At 40.0% G+C, this 14,557-nt stretch overlaps 2 protein-coding genes across 6 annotated transcripts in view; one reads left to right on the top strand and one right to left on the bottom strand.

The window, feature by feature from the left end:
• The window catches only part of RNFT1 (ring finger protein, transmembrane 1), a gene marked incomplete at both ends in the record, with an annotated part of 4,774 nt that extends 3,279 nt beyond the window's left edge, over nt 1-1,495 (top strand). Inside the window, 2 exon segments of the mRNA XM_079545320.1 lie at nt 1,236-1,312; nt 1,435-1,495. Coding sequence (XP_079401446.1) covers nt 1,236-1,312; nt 1,435-1,495 — 138 coding nt within the window.
• A 1,672-nt stretch (nt 1,496-3,167) lies between these two features.
• RPS6KB1 (ribosomal protein S6 kinase B1) lies at nt 3,168-14,444 on the bottom strand (the record flags this gene model as incomplete). 5 transcript variants are annotated; one of them, XM_079544937.1, is made up of 15 exons in its annotated part: nt 3,168-3,405; nt 3,923-4,035; nt 4,620-4,727; nt 6,233-6,310; nt 6,842-6,904; nt 7,170-7,277; nt 7,566-7,656; nt 7,796-7,886; nt 8,638-8,738; nt 9,655-9,712; nt 10,028-10,175; nt 10,588-10,656; nt 10,817-10,937; nt 11,962-12,011; nt 14,373-14,444. In XM_079544937.1, the coding sequence occupies 15 exons, from the start codon at nt 14,442-14,444 to the stop codon at nt 3,168-3,170; spliced, it is 1,509 nt and encodes a 502-aa protein (XP_079401063.1). The 5 variants fall into 5 exon arrangements, with proteins under 5 accessions (XP_079401063.1, XP_079401065.1, XP_079401064.1 ...); XM_079544939.1 differs by lacking the exon at nt 4,620-4,727; XM_079544938.1 differs by lacking the exon at nt 10,588-10,656.
• Nucleotides 14,445-14,557: the final 113 nt, after the last annotated feature.

Genomic DNA, 14,557 nt, shown 5'->3' with positions numbered 1-14,557 from the left:
GCAAGCATCCACCGTAAGGGGTGGACAAACATATCCTGTGTTCTCCAGCAGTCCAGACATAAACGCATTTTAAGAAAAGGGATATCCCAAAGAACCACTGACTCATTTATTTGTATCTTTTATTATGAGCTAATACCAGGATGACATTCAGATGTCAGATGGCACAATTAAGACAGTCTTGGTAGGAATTATTCCAGCATTCCCAAAATTACAATTTAGTACACAAATGGCATCAAATGTATGCATCACTCCCACAGAGAAAAATGATGAAATTCTGAATATCTCATACCAGAATCATTTCTGCATTAAATGGGAAAAGAAAAACTGCTGGTAATGCAGCTGACCTATTAGAAACCTTTTGTGGTAACGACTCGCAGAACAAAATATTGCCCTATTTAACATCTAGTAAAAAAAAATACGACTTTTGTTCAAGATTTAATACTTTCATATGGTTAGCCAAAACAGGTATTAACCTCAGTTTTACTATATTTTTGTAATGCTACAAAAATTCTATAAAATCAAATTATAGTGAATTTTTCAGTGATTATAATTAAAAAAGCGCAGCTCGTACAAAATAAAAAAAATAAGATTCTATACTCTAATGAAAAATTTAAGACATTTTTAAATGAACAAAAGAAAGCACTTGTTAAGCTCTCCAATATTCAATGCATTCTGCACTTATCTGAAATAGCCAGACAGGAGCTCGAACTCCACTCCCCTCGGGTCGCGACTAGTCATTTTGACACTACTATATATATATATAGAGGATCTATGTCTGATATTTTTACAAATAAATACAGGATAAACCATATTGCATAGTGTGTGCTTGCTGTCTGAGTCACACTCCAGAAGTTTCACATTTGTGGTAGGGAACTAAAACTTAGAATCTATGGGGTGAAAGATGGACAGGATATGATATTTCCTTTCAAAAATGATAAACTGTGTCTGTAATTAAGCAGTGAACTCAGACAAACAACTCTTGCCATTCTTGCCAGCCATACCAAACCAACTCTACTGGACAAGTCTATCCAGCCAACCAAAAAGGAACTGTTAGCTGTAACTAGGACCAAGAGATCTGCCTCAAAAAATTAAATTAAATTAAACTAAGTTCATTTACACTCAGTAAACATGGCAGGAAACCTATGTTAACGAGTGACACAGAGCAGGCACTGCTTGAAGTGTTGCCTCTTTGCAAATATGCGTAATATACACACACGTAAGCACTCTGATTTCAGTTTCACAACGTGTCACCAGCAGCCATATTACCCAGTGAAAAACATCAATCTTCCAGTACAATTTATGTCAGTGGAAGGTAACTTGATTTTCCTTACAAAACTAAAAAAGAAATTCTCCAACAAAAGGCTTACCAGGAAGAAAACTAAATACTAATTTTTGCTCAATCGCATGTATCTTCTTTTGTTGGCTCTTTATTAGTATCAACAAGATATCACTGAATCCTTCTGGCTTGCAAACTCTGATCGGATTCAACGTGTAGAGAGTCTTATGGCTTGGATCCTATGGCTCAAAAAGATTCAGTACACACAGAGTAAGCAGAATCTATAAAAAATCCCTACTGTTGTGAAACACTAGAAGTAGACTTTGCACAGTTTGACTAAAGATAATGCAACGTGTGGCAGGCAAAAAATGACAGGACTTGTATGCAGTTGCATGATCATATACACACACACACGCACACACCATACACACTCTAACTAGTGTAAAGCTCTGCAGATATTAACCCTTTCACCAGCTATGCTCATGGAAATGCTTTCTTTAAGGCAGGAAGTATTAAGTAAGGTAAAGTTACCTTTATTTTATTCTTTGTACCTGTAAGCCATTTGTACAGATTGTGACAATTTTAAAAACATAAATAGTGTCCTTAGAACATGTTTGCTAAATTAAGTTGCTGAAGTTCTGACCCACTGTGGAAGACATTCGCTGAAAGGCCATTTAACGTTTTCCTCAGCCTCATACAACCAGCAAATTTATTGCCCCAGCATAGAAAAAAAGATAAATTTAGAAATATGTAATGGCAGGGAAGTCTGTCCCATAAGCAAAAATTTATTTAAAAAAAATTTCCTGAAGTTCTTACCCATTGGTTACAAAAAGGTTTGCTTGCTTACATGACGTCGAACTTGCATACATTTCCTGTGGAAGTACAGCCACACCTCCTGACCTTGTGTTCAGATGCACTTTTTCCCAACCTTTTCTATGGGTAAGAATCTGAATGTGTTCAGCCATCTCCAGCTATGTGACTGGCATATGCAAAAGTGATGTTTCCCAGTGAAATGTCTGCTGAGGACAAGGATGAAATAAGCAGGACGTGTATTTGAGCCCATGGCTTCCAGTTAAGCCTAGAACATAGCAGCACTGTGATTTGATTAGATCCATTCGTCTTTGCAGGAACAGGTATTTCAGTTGGGTAAGCAAGTGAAACAGTTCTTTCCCACCCCGCGTTGCCAAGCTGGTAATTGAGTAACTCACTGATTTTTTGTTTCATGAGGAGAATCAGAACTAGAGCCTTTACTTTCTTCACAGCAACCAATTATTCTGTATTCTAAATTTTGGGATATTTTCCATAATGAGCTGAATCAAAAAAATCTATTCGAAAAATATATATATTTTTTATATATATATAAAAAAAACTCATTCGGTTTTGAATGTGAAATACCAATTAATTTTATCTCTCATCTTTGATTCCACCCCATTGCAGGAAACAGCTTAACCAAGCTTGCATGCTAATTATTCCTCGGTCGCAAGCATATAGGCATTTCATACTTTGCCTAGTGAAAGGGCTAACCCTCCTTGACACATTCACAACTAGACCAGTGATTCTGAAGCAACATCCTGCCCCTTAATACTGTCAGTTTCAAGCTACCGAGCTGAAAAATCCTTGATAAGGTGAGAAGATGTCACTGCGAATCAGTTAGATGATGTGCCTAGAGTTCTGCAATACCATTTTCTAAAGTTTTTTTATGCACCATTGATTGACAGAAAAAAAAAAAAAATCCATTTTTCTTTGCTTTCCAAGTCGCTCTGTGCAAGGACTGACTCTTTGATACTGTCACTTTTTAAAAGTAAACCATACAAGCCCTCGTATTTCAGCTTCAAAGGGCTTATGTCCATTCTTTGTTTTCCACCTTCAAAGGCTTAAAAAAATTGTGTTGTCATAGATTCATGCGCAAGTGCTCTGGTCGTTTGGAAATCATGGGGAAAGCTTGTTTTTTGTATGGCCCAGAGTTTGGTTGCCGGATTGGAAGCGGTGCCGAAGCCTCTCCGCAAACTGTCACATCCATTTGTTCTATTCCACTCGTCTCCATTGGATATTCCACAGGTGTCTGAGTATTTGATGCGCTGGCAGAAGCACCTCTTCCCCAGAATTCCCCAGGGGAGAACTTTACAGGGCTTTAAAACAAGAAATACAAAAATCAGAAATGAAGGTATACGCAGCACAAAGTTATGCCCTTCATTCTGCAGAAAGCCAAATTCAAACGCCTGCTGAGAAGCATGCAATTTTTCCTTCCACTTTCAGAAGGTTGGGAGAATTCTGAAGTCTACAAGAGGCCATGGTAGATACTAAAGTAAAATTCTCTCCTTTGAATAACTGGGATATATTTGTAGATTGCCAAGTTTTCATTACTGAAGTGATTCTTTAGCAGCACACGTTCTGAAACAGTTTTAGAGGAACACATAGCGAAGTCACCAGACTGTGAGGCTGCACCAGTACTGCACAGGTGGCCAATTAGTACTTCCTGTGCTGCCAAACACCATGAATTTGTCTTTAATCATGTAGTTTGTAAAACAGGATTGATACTGCACTTCAATGGAAGCGACAGGCTCGCTAAGAAGAAAGGCAGTTTTGTTTTATCTGTTTTTTACCTACTTGCTAAAAAGTTGATAAAAAAGGAGAAAGAAGACATACCTGACTGGTGTCCTAGGGCTACCTATGAATCTGCGAGGTGATCGAATTTTTGGTTCAAAAGAAAATTTCTCTTTTACACTTTCAAGTACAGATGGAGCCACATACGTAAAACCCTGCAAAACAGCAATGAGGGCACCGTAACTTAGAGGTGAGATTGACATTTCTGGTGACTTGCACATTTATTGCCATCATTACATAGAAAATTACAAAAAGGGCAGTAACTTCAGACACATGAACATCTGCTCACTACCTGATGCAAACAGCAGGACTTCAGGGAATTCCCTACCTGGGTGCCTGCTCACCCCAGATATTCCTGCTTGGATCACAGATTCACTGATCTGTGCGCAAACCAGTTAATTTTGACTTGCAGGATAGCTTGTCTGAACGTCAATGAAAACAATCACATCCCCAGGATTCTTAGTGCAATTCTGAATTAGAATGCTGACATTTCAGAAAGCAAGCAATGTTTACGTGGGTTTTAAGTTATCTATATAAACAAATGTTGAAAGTAACTGAAGTATATTCAAAATCTGCAAACATGTAAACCTGTTGCTGTATATGTCTGCAAAATTCTGATAATTTGCTTTGAGTATCAGATGGTAAGATTCAATAGATTTAAATTACCTGAATTGCTCTACTGTTCCCAAGTAACACTACAGATCTCTCCACATCGAATGCCTGTCCCTGGCTCACTTACCAGAAAGACCTGGTTGGCACTTTCACTGAGAGTAGAGTCATCTGGGCTATCAACAGGTGTCTGACGTGTAAACTTTGAATCAAACTGGCTCACATCCTCTTCAGATTGCTTTGCAAAAACAAAATGATTAAGGGTTTATATTACAGATATCAACCAAATGGCTTAGCGGTGATCAGTGTAGCCTCTGGATGGAGTTCATTCCATAGGATTTTGGCAGAGCTCTGCTGTAGTAAAGCCCTGGAGTGGTGTCGGAATCCTGTCGCTGCCAGTGGGAGGTCACTATGGGCACTGACACTGAGAAATAAAGGCAAGGGGGAGGGGCAAAAATCATGGATCAAAAAGGAACACAAATTAAAAAGATGCCTTTTAAAAAAAAAAATCTCAAATTACAAACAAAAACTTTTAGAAATACAACGGCAGTTTCTTTCAAGTTTAACTCTGGTCACAACCAGTATAGAACAGCTGCAACTATTAATTTCTGGAAGTCTTTCTCCAGATAATTTAATCCCAATTTCACAGGCAGAGAAGTGTTTACACTAAGGGACAGATGACAACTGTGGAGTAACTGCCTATGAGGAGTAACTCTTCAATTCAAAGAATAACAGACATCATTTCAAGATTGTTTCTTGCTAAGCGTCACCAAAAAGACAAACATGTAACCCATTTGTGGAGGCCTTTATGTAACGAAGGAAACATGTTTTTAAAAACCATCTAGTCAGCACAAACAGGTTTCGTGAAGTTTGCTAATAACAGAAAACTATCTTTGGATATTTGGTTTGGGAATACCAATCTTTCATGTCATTCAAAAAAGGAGAGGATAAAAGCTTTGGAGTCTCCACACTGTAGTACACTCAACATGAGTGATGCATAAATCACTTTAAAGTGAGATTTTGAACCAGGAACTATCAAGGATACCTACACCTTTGCTTCTGTAGCTAATTGGACCCAAAACAAAAGACATTCCACATCACCAAAACACAGGGTAGAACAATATTGGCTTATTCACCACATCCTTGCCTTGAGGTGCACTTCAATTACTGCATGGAATGTGCTAGATGCAGTGTAAATATTAATAAGCAAATATCCAAACTTAACTAGGTGACTTCATTCAATTTTGCTTAGCAACTATCACCTTAGTTTCAACTAAATACTGACTTATGTTTAGCAATAATTGCACTTCCAAGTCTGAATAATCTACAGCATAGAAGCAGGGGGAATTAAAACTGAAGTAGAAGTTTCTTTCTTCAGGAGACTGAACAGATGGATAAATCAGTTCTTAGGTGTTGTTGCCACCTTCTCTCATAAAAAAAAATATCAATATCCTATTCTGGTGACAGATGAATACCATGACTGGAGAATAATAAGACAGAACAGCATGAAAGGGCTTTTTGTTTCTTAAATGTTGATACACCATCACTTCTCAGGATAAAAAAAAAAAAACAAAAAAAACTGCACCAGTAACTTCAGTTGATGCATTTAACTACTGAAGTACCAGAAAGCAAAGGCACTCTGGTTTTTAAGAGTGAATGTTTCTAAGTTTTAGATACCACACTGTTTAAGACCTTTCCTAAAGGTATACAGGAGAAGTATCTCACAGCTCTCTGAGTACATACCAATAAGGGCTTAAAAGGAGGTTCCACCTTGCGTGCCAACAGCTCATCCCAGTTAATGTGTCTGAAGAACGGGTGAGCCTAGAAGGGTTAGCAACAACACAGTCACGCAACAGCCTTCTGGATATAACTTGCAAAAATCTAAGATTAAAAAGGTAAGATCTAGATTTTATTTTAAGATATTAAGATACGAAGAAACAGGAACTAGGCCTCTGGTTAGGCTTTCTCTATGCAATACATCAGTTAGTTAGACTTCTACCCTGGGAAAGCTGCACTGTATGCAAGGACCTGCGGGTTTTTCATCAGACCGCTAAAGTAACTTCACTCTTACATGGTGGACTGTACAACTCACCGCTGTAAAACTAGCAGAAAAGATCTACTGGAACACAGAGCTAAAAAAGTAAGCTATTTCCAAGTCACAAATTATCAGATAGACAGCTGCTCTTTTGTTATATTTCAAAGCATCCATGTTTTGATCCCCCGTCATGCATGCCTGCCTTTTTGCCCATTACATTTCAAGTCAGATGCACTCCCCCTTTCCCTGATGTTCCCTGTAAGCTACTGTATTTTGAGTGAGGTAGTTTAACAATTCTGAAGTTAAGCAAAAGTTACCTGAACTTCTCCAGCATCTCCAGGACCAGCTCCTAGACGTGAGGCAGCATTTCTTTTTAGCAGCTTAACAAGAAATAACATCCAGAATTAGTCATGCCATTATGATTAGACTAGTCCTGAAATGAATCATCATGATTGAAAAGCACACAGAATGGATATGGGACAATCAGAAAATTTGCATTAATTGCAAAACAATCAAATTTGTCACACAAAATCAAGACTGAGTTAGCAGCAGTCAAAACAAGCACGGGGTAGAGAGCCACAGAGGTATCGTTATGTTTCTGTTCTCCACATACAGGTGCAGTACTGACATTTATTCAAATTCTACCTTTTTAAGCAGATCTCTGGCTTCTTGTGTGAGGTAGGGAGGCAAGTTGAGTTTACACTTGAGAATCTTGTCAATTGTTTTCTTTCTGTTCTCCCCGGTGAAAGGAGGCTAGAAAGCACCATTGTAGTGGAAGGAAAAATACAACTTGTTCAGATCTTTTGTGTACAAAAAAGCCCTAATTTCAGTAATGCACAAGGCAGATAAAATTATTGTAAGTAGGAATTTGAAATAATTATTTGGATAAGACCAGCTCATGACTGTAGTCTAAGTAAGTGTAGTTGTATTTTAGTTATGTCTATACAAGTATATTCATATTTATACATGCATCTGAATTAGAAGACAGGTCACTTCAAAAGCTATAAAGAGAAATACATGCAATTATAACTGTGCACCTACTGCTCCAGTCAGCATGTCATACATTAATGCCCCCAAACTCCACCAGTCCACAGCACGATTATGCCCACTCCTCATCAAGATTTCAGGGGCCCTATAATAAAAAAATTGAAAATATAGAAATACTTTAACAAGCTTCATAGTAATTCTGACTGCAACTTTTCAAGTACAATTCCTGTAACTGACTGAACCATCAGTTCTTAAATACTTCTGCATTTCATCAGGCAGCTCACATGTATTCAATTGTTCCACAGAACGTGTGTGTGACTGTTCCATCATGAATAGATTCTTTACATAATCCGAAGTCTGTCAATTTTACATGACCTGAAATCAAATAAATAACATGTCAGACAGACAAATACCAGAATTCCGACATTTGTATCAGCAACATTTAAAAATAAACATCTTTTCTAACATTAACATGCAATAATCTGAACTACCTTCAGTTGCAGTTAATGCTCTGACAAAGCAGTACAGTTAACAAGACAGAATGACATAATTATATACAAAGACTAGAGGTGTTTCATAGCACATGAAAATACTGGATGGTACAGATTGCCAGACTAATCCCTGTCATGTAGCAATGCAGCAGTGCAATCCAGAATTGCTGCTACTGTCAGACAAAGTGTCAGCAGCTAGGTAAGTCATTTCAGCTGCAGGCTGGCACCTTACCTAACTTGTCCCTAACTAATGCCTTGTTACCCCATTACTGAAACGTCACTGATGCTGTCACACAGATATTTAAAGCTTCCGTGTGAAGACACATGTTTAAGTATTTCACAATGATCCAGAAGAATTATGCTCAGATCTCAAGGGATGCAGCAGCAGCGAGTCAACCATTGAAGAAATGCTGTGCTTATATAAACACAACTTGCAGCTTGCTGGAGCCTCTCTATTAAAGCTGAGAAACCTATGTTTTGAAGGCAAGCAATTAGCTTTGGCAGTTATTCAGTTATACCAAGCACAATCATGAGCGTGCCACTGTTACTAGAAAAGTCACATATGAATGAAGCATAGAGTGACCTTTGAAGAAATGCTTAAATGACTGACAACATAATTATTACTATATTCCTACCTTGATGATTAAGCATGATATTTTCTGGCTTCAGATCACGATAAATGATTCCTTTTTGATGCAAGTGCCCCAGTGCCATTGAGATTTCTGCTAGGTAAAAGCTGGAAGAAAACACATGCCAGGCAATTAGATGTATTCAGTCATGCTGAGCCTCTCAAGCACTAAGGTTACCATGTTCACATCAATAATTCCTTGAAAGTATCTGAGAGAAGAAATCAGAGAAACAATGATACCTTTGAGATTGGTCTGCCAAAAGGCAGAGAGATTCTAAGATGAAATACAAACATTTGCCACTAGATTTATCTGTTTGGTAGCCACCTTATGTATTCGGAGGAATCTGAGCTTAACAGTTACTGGGTAAAACGTGCTTCAATCTGTATTACCACATCTGGATGTAGAAGCAGAAGGAAATTCCTGAAGCCAAGAAAGTAACCAGCAGCATCTTCAGTGCTGTTTGTGGAACAGTGCAGTACTACAGCCTCATGTGCACATTGAGGCTTTTTCTAAAATATTATCAGCATGTGCTGGGGAAAGATACAACCACAGTTGGTTGTGCAAAGCCTAACCTAGTTAGTAGGGGTAACTTCAACTTGTTTATCTGTAAAACATTGCTACTCAAAAGACTGTTTCTCATCCATTAATTCATTAGAATACTTTATTACTTCACACATTCCATCATTAAGAGCACACAGTCAGTAAAGAAGTTTGCAAAGTCAGTAACTGTCAGGTCAAACTGTGTGCGGACGAAGACTTTCAGTCTTTTCCTGAACACCTGAAACACATCACACTCCTATGAGACAGTCACACCCAGCAACCAGCAGTGGAACCTCTCCTGTATTAAGACTGTTGTCTCAAGATGCCATCACAAACTGCTAAGTATAAAACACACACATCCTCCCAAAACCTGGTAACTGTTTCTTTCACTATGCTACAAAATGATTACAGTTCTCCAAGTCAGAATAGATACTTCCAAATACTCAAGAAACCCTATTATTTTACCAAAATAATTTCACTTACCAAGCTGTGTCTTCCATAAATATCCCTTCTCTCTCTAGCTGCATAAATAGTTCTCCTCCTGCCACGAGAAAAATGAGTATTATACTCTGTCAAATGCATTCTATCATCTTAAGTCAGTCAAAAATATGTTTCCCCCCAAAAAATGTTAAATGTGGGTATTCTGTACTGCTCTGCAAAAAGTTGCTTCACAAAAAACCACAACTGAGAACATAGTATTCACATAATACTATCAACTTAAAGAATTACCAAACGCATCAAAACTTCATGCTGAAAAGAAAACCAACCAGCACTTCTGCCCTTGTTTTCTTCTATAAATCCAAGTTCTAGGTTACGTAGGCTACAAAGAATAAAGAACAGAATTTCGTTTACTGACCGCTGAGATACTCAAGGATGAGGTAGAGTTTTCCACCAGTCTGAAAGGCGTAAATTAAGTCTACAATGAAGGGATGTTTCACTTCCTCCAGTATATTCCTCTCTGCTTTTGTATGAGCTGTATCTTTTGCGTTCCTTACAATCATTGCCTGCAAACAGCAGAAATGTGAGCATAAGGAAATGGTAAATTGCAGACTTTTACATTTAACTCCCTCTGAGTTTATTTTGAGTCAAATCACAATGCTACAAGTGAGCAACATAACAATTTTTTAAAATCCCCATTATATGTACATAATGGGTTTCTTGCCAAAGTTTAATTCTTTTATTTATGTCATAGAGTAACTTAGATCAGAAGAGATCCTGAGATATTTAAATTATCCACTGAGAACTTTACAGGCAGAACCACTTAAAGATTCGTGATAAATTCCAGTGTACCATGTTAATAACTGTACATAACGAGGGCAAATATCAGTGTCAAGTATATTAAATAATTACATAATTCTAACAGCTGATGGGTTAATTTGCTTTTAGGTAGTAGCACGATTTGAACACTCATATTACCTTTTTAAGAACTTTCATGGCAAAAATTTTCCCGGTATTTGCTCCAGTTACTTTTCGCACTTGAAATACCTACACAACACCAATACAAAAACAATGTACATTATGAACTGCAGAGGAGGAACCGCTCAGAACACAGGATGGAAAGATTAGACCTTCCCACGTGTGGCAAGCGAGCACTTTGACTGCTTTCAGCATAATGGGTTTACCTTTGTAGAAAAGAGTCCCTTACCTTTCCATAGCCACCTTTGCCCAGTACGCGCAGTAACTCAAAGCACTCCGGTCGGATCTTTTCTGGACCTCTGTTTACACTAGTTTCTGAAATCTCAAATTTTTCACAATGTTCCATGCCACTGGATAAAACCGAAACAAGAATATAAGACTACCTGATAACTTGACAACGACCAAGAGAAAGTAAGCAAGCAAACTACTTACGGCAAAACTTACACTAAAACTGACATGCCTGAATGATTGCTTTGGAGATAAGGAGAATTCTTAGCATCACAAACTGTAGTTTTGTGTGTGCAAAGCTCTACGTTTCAGCTTGCACAAAAGACAATCTGCCTGTATCAAGATTTCCTTCAGATGCCTTCATTTTAATGCATAATATATTTCGGTATTGTACCAGAATTAAGTTTGAAGGACCAACAACTCAAACTGACTTGGACAAGATTACAGTGCTGTAAGGTGTGTTTAAGTTTTAAATCACATCCAGCAGTCCCCACAGTCACAATACAACTTCTGTAACAAATACTGTGCAGAAAAAGCTGGAACAAAAGAAGTCACAACTCTGAACGTGCCACAGAAGAAGACAGATCCACAGCTTCAGGATGTTTCTACATTACACCACGCTTCTGTAAAAGAAGGGTGAGGCCAACACCTTACCCTGCTACAGAAAAGGTAACTGAACTGTTTGAACTATTGCTACTTTCTTGTTACACGTGGCACGCTGAAAACAAGCTGGGTATCTATACATGAAGCACAGCTAAAGGGAGCTGTCTCATGAAATCAAATCAGAACTGAATTCCCATCTGCTTCAGACTGCTATGCAAATATGCAGACAGAGCCTCTGTAAACCTGACAGAACATAGAATGTTCTGCAAAGAGGGCACTACACTCATACTGCAAGCATTATTCAAATACAATACAATAGCTATGTTAGGAGAAACAAGGATTAAAGACAACAGCAGGTTTTGCCAGAATTTGTTTTATTATTATTTTGAGATACAGTCACAAATTTTAATGTGAAGAAATAGCAAAAGAACTAAAACAACTCAAATTGAACAAGAATGACAAAATTTTCTATTCAACTTAACAATGTAACAAAAGTAGAGACTATATGTAGTTGGCATGAACATTTTCTTAGCAGCAACTTACAGGTCATATTGGCCAACTCCTCCATGGTCCATGCTCTCACTTAACTGACCCTGGGAACAGGAGGAGTAGAAGGATTAATTGCAACATAAGAAATAAAGCATAGTAAAAAAATAAATGTACTGATCTCTTTTACAGCTTTTTCACATGTATGGATACATTTACACATATAGTTTTTGTTATATATGCACACACATATATGTTTATGTATATATAATTAAACAAGTGTCAAAAATAGTAAATTATGAGCAGAAGATAACAAGGCTACAAAATCCAGTGCAAGTGTTGCAACGCTTCCATATATCTTAAATTCTGATACAGGAGGTCTGGTGGTAATCATATCCCAGTAGTAATAACACAGTTAAGCTTTACTCTGGTCCTGCATGCTTTTTCTGAACAATCATTCAGACAGATTAACACACAAATATTTCTAAAAAGGCTCGAGCACTTCAACACCAGGACCAGACGCCATTAAAGAATGTAGTTCAATTCTGAAGACATATTTTCTTCAAACAATTTTCAACTTGACCTCTTATGCAAGATAATACTTCTCTCTAAATGCGGCTCTACATGGCAGAAAAAGTGCAAAGCAAGCAGACAGCTGGAAGGAATACAAATAGAATTTAACGGGCAAGCTTCTAACAAACTTCAGACTATGACAGGTTATATTTTCAGTTTTAAAAATATATACATAAAACAGCAACTGCAAGTTAGCGAGGAACAGCCTTGAATCTATAGCCTGGAATGCACAGCCAATCACGGGTCCTGAAGTTCAAGTCTCATTCCAGGACGGAGGTTTGCTTGCTCACATCTCCTTGCTAACATTTATTTGGGAAATCCAGCCCCCTGACGTCTGTTTCACAACAGAACCTGCTAAATGTGCCCTTGACCCTACCATTAAACAACAACGAACAAGTTCAAAACAGCCACCAACTCAACAAACAGAATAAATGCCCACCACATTCCCGGAAGAACATCAGTGTCCTTCAGATCTCAGACAGACGCACAATCACTACAAAAAACACCTTTCCCTTACACACACTTTTCTGATGCTCACATATTCCCCACTCCCCAGTTCTGTTTTAACCTCTATTCCATCCTAATCTCCCAAAAGGCACCCAAGTACTGCATTAGGTTGCCATTGTGCAATTGTATTCACAGAAGCTGGCCCACAAGTATTTTCTGTGCCACCCATTAGAACCTGTTCTTGGCAATGCAGGCACTGTGACACAGCTGATGCTTGTAAACCAGGACCTGTATTGATTATTGGGGTGGCAGACAACGCTTCTCCTGCAACCTGAGAACTGCCGTGCCTTCAGCTGTCAGACCACATCTCTGCAGTTCACATGCAGCGTGGGTATTCCAGCTGTGCTTTGGAGTGTCTGCTAATCCCAAGGCCTCCAGTTGGTATTCAAACAGCACAGCACGAATGCAGCAGCAGCAGTTTAAGCAGTAGCAAACATTTAATATCACAAAATGGCCTGGGTTGGAAGGGACCTTCATGAATATCCAACCCCCTGCCACATGCAGGGCCAGCAACCTCCACATTTAATACTAGGCCAGGCTGCCCAGGGCCCCATCCAACCTAGCCCTGAACACCTCTAGGGATGGACGGGGCATCTGCAGCCTCTCTGGGCAGCTGTTCCAGCACCTCACCACTCTCTCTGTAAAGAACTTCCCCCTGACATCCAACCTAAACCTTCCCTCCCTCAACTTCAAACCATTTCCCCTTGTCCTGCAGTTATCAACCCTTTCCAAGAGTTGACTCCCCTCCTGTTTGTAGGCTCCCTTTAGGTACTGAAAGGCTGCAATGAGGTCACCCCAAAGTCTTCTTTTCTCCCGGCTGAACACATAAAACAACACATAAAAGCAACATCAGCACTAGAGATACTAACAGCGACCTTGTAACAAGATACCCAAAGGCCTTAACAGCATGTAAACGAACGTTACAAAAAAACAAACTACAGATCACCAAGTGGCCCATCCGGGGAGGTGTGAGATGGGCACACGCGTTGATCCGCGCAGCATTTCAAAGCTTTGCTTTTGATTCTGGCGCCAGAGCGATCCCTTTATACAGTGCCAGACAGACGAGCACTCCCGCACTGACGTCCCCACATGTGACACCAAACCCCGCCGCCACGCTCGTGCTACAAAACCCACCGCCAACACATCAGGGAGAAACGCTCCGCCTGAACGCGACCGCCGGCGCCGCGCTGTGCGGCGGAGGCCCCGATCGGGGCCGGGGCTCCCCGGGCAGGGCGCGGCCTCACCTGCATGGGCCCGGGCCTCCGCCTCGCCTCGCCTCGCCTCAGCTGCTCCGCCGCCGCCCCCCTCACGCCTCCCCCGTGCTCCGCTCCTCCCGGCGGCCTCCCTGCCCGCCCGCTCCCCGCGCCGCTAAGACTCTCCGTTCTCACCCCCTCCTCCAGCTCCTCATCCGAACCCGCGTCCTCGGGCTGGTCCAGATCGATGTCGAACACGCCCGCCATGGCGCGGGTGTGAACCGAGGCGTCGCCGCCCCTTCCTCGCTGCGCTGAGAGCCCGAGGCCTGGGCCGCCTCATGGGCCCGCACCCCCCAACTCCGCCACGGCCGCCATCACGG

This window comes from Tetrao urogallus, assembly GCF_951394365.1.
Source record: "Tetrao urogallus genome assembly, chromosome: 20".
NCBI lineage: Eukaryota > Metazoa > Chordata > Aves > Galliformes > Phasianidae > Tetrao > Tetrao urogallus.
The sequence above is the reverse complement of the archived record's forward strand: the minus strand, read 5'-3'. Positions and strand labels throughout refer to the sequence as shown.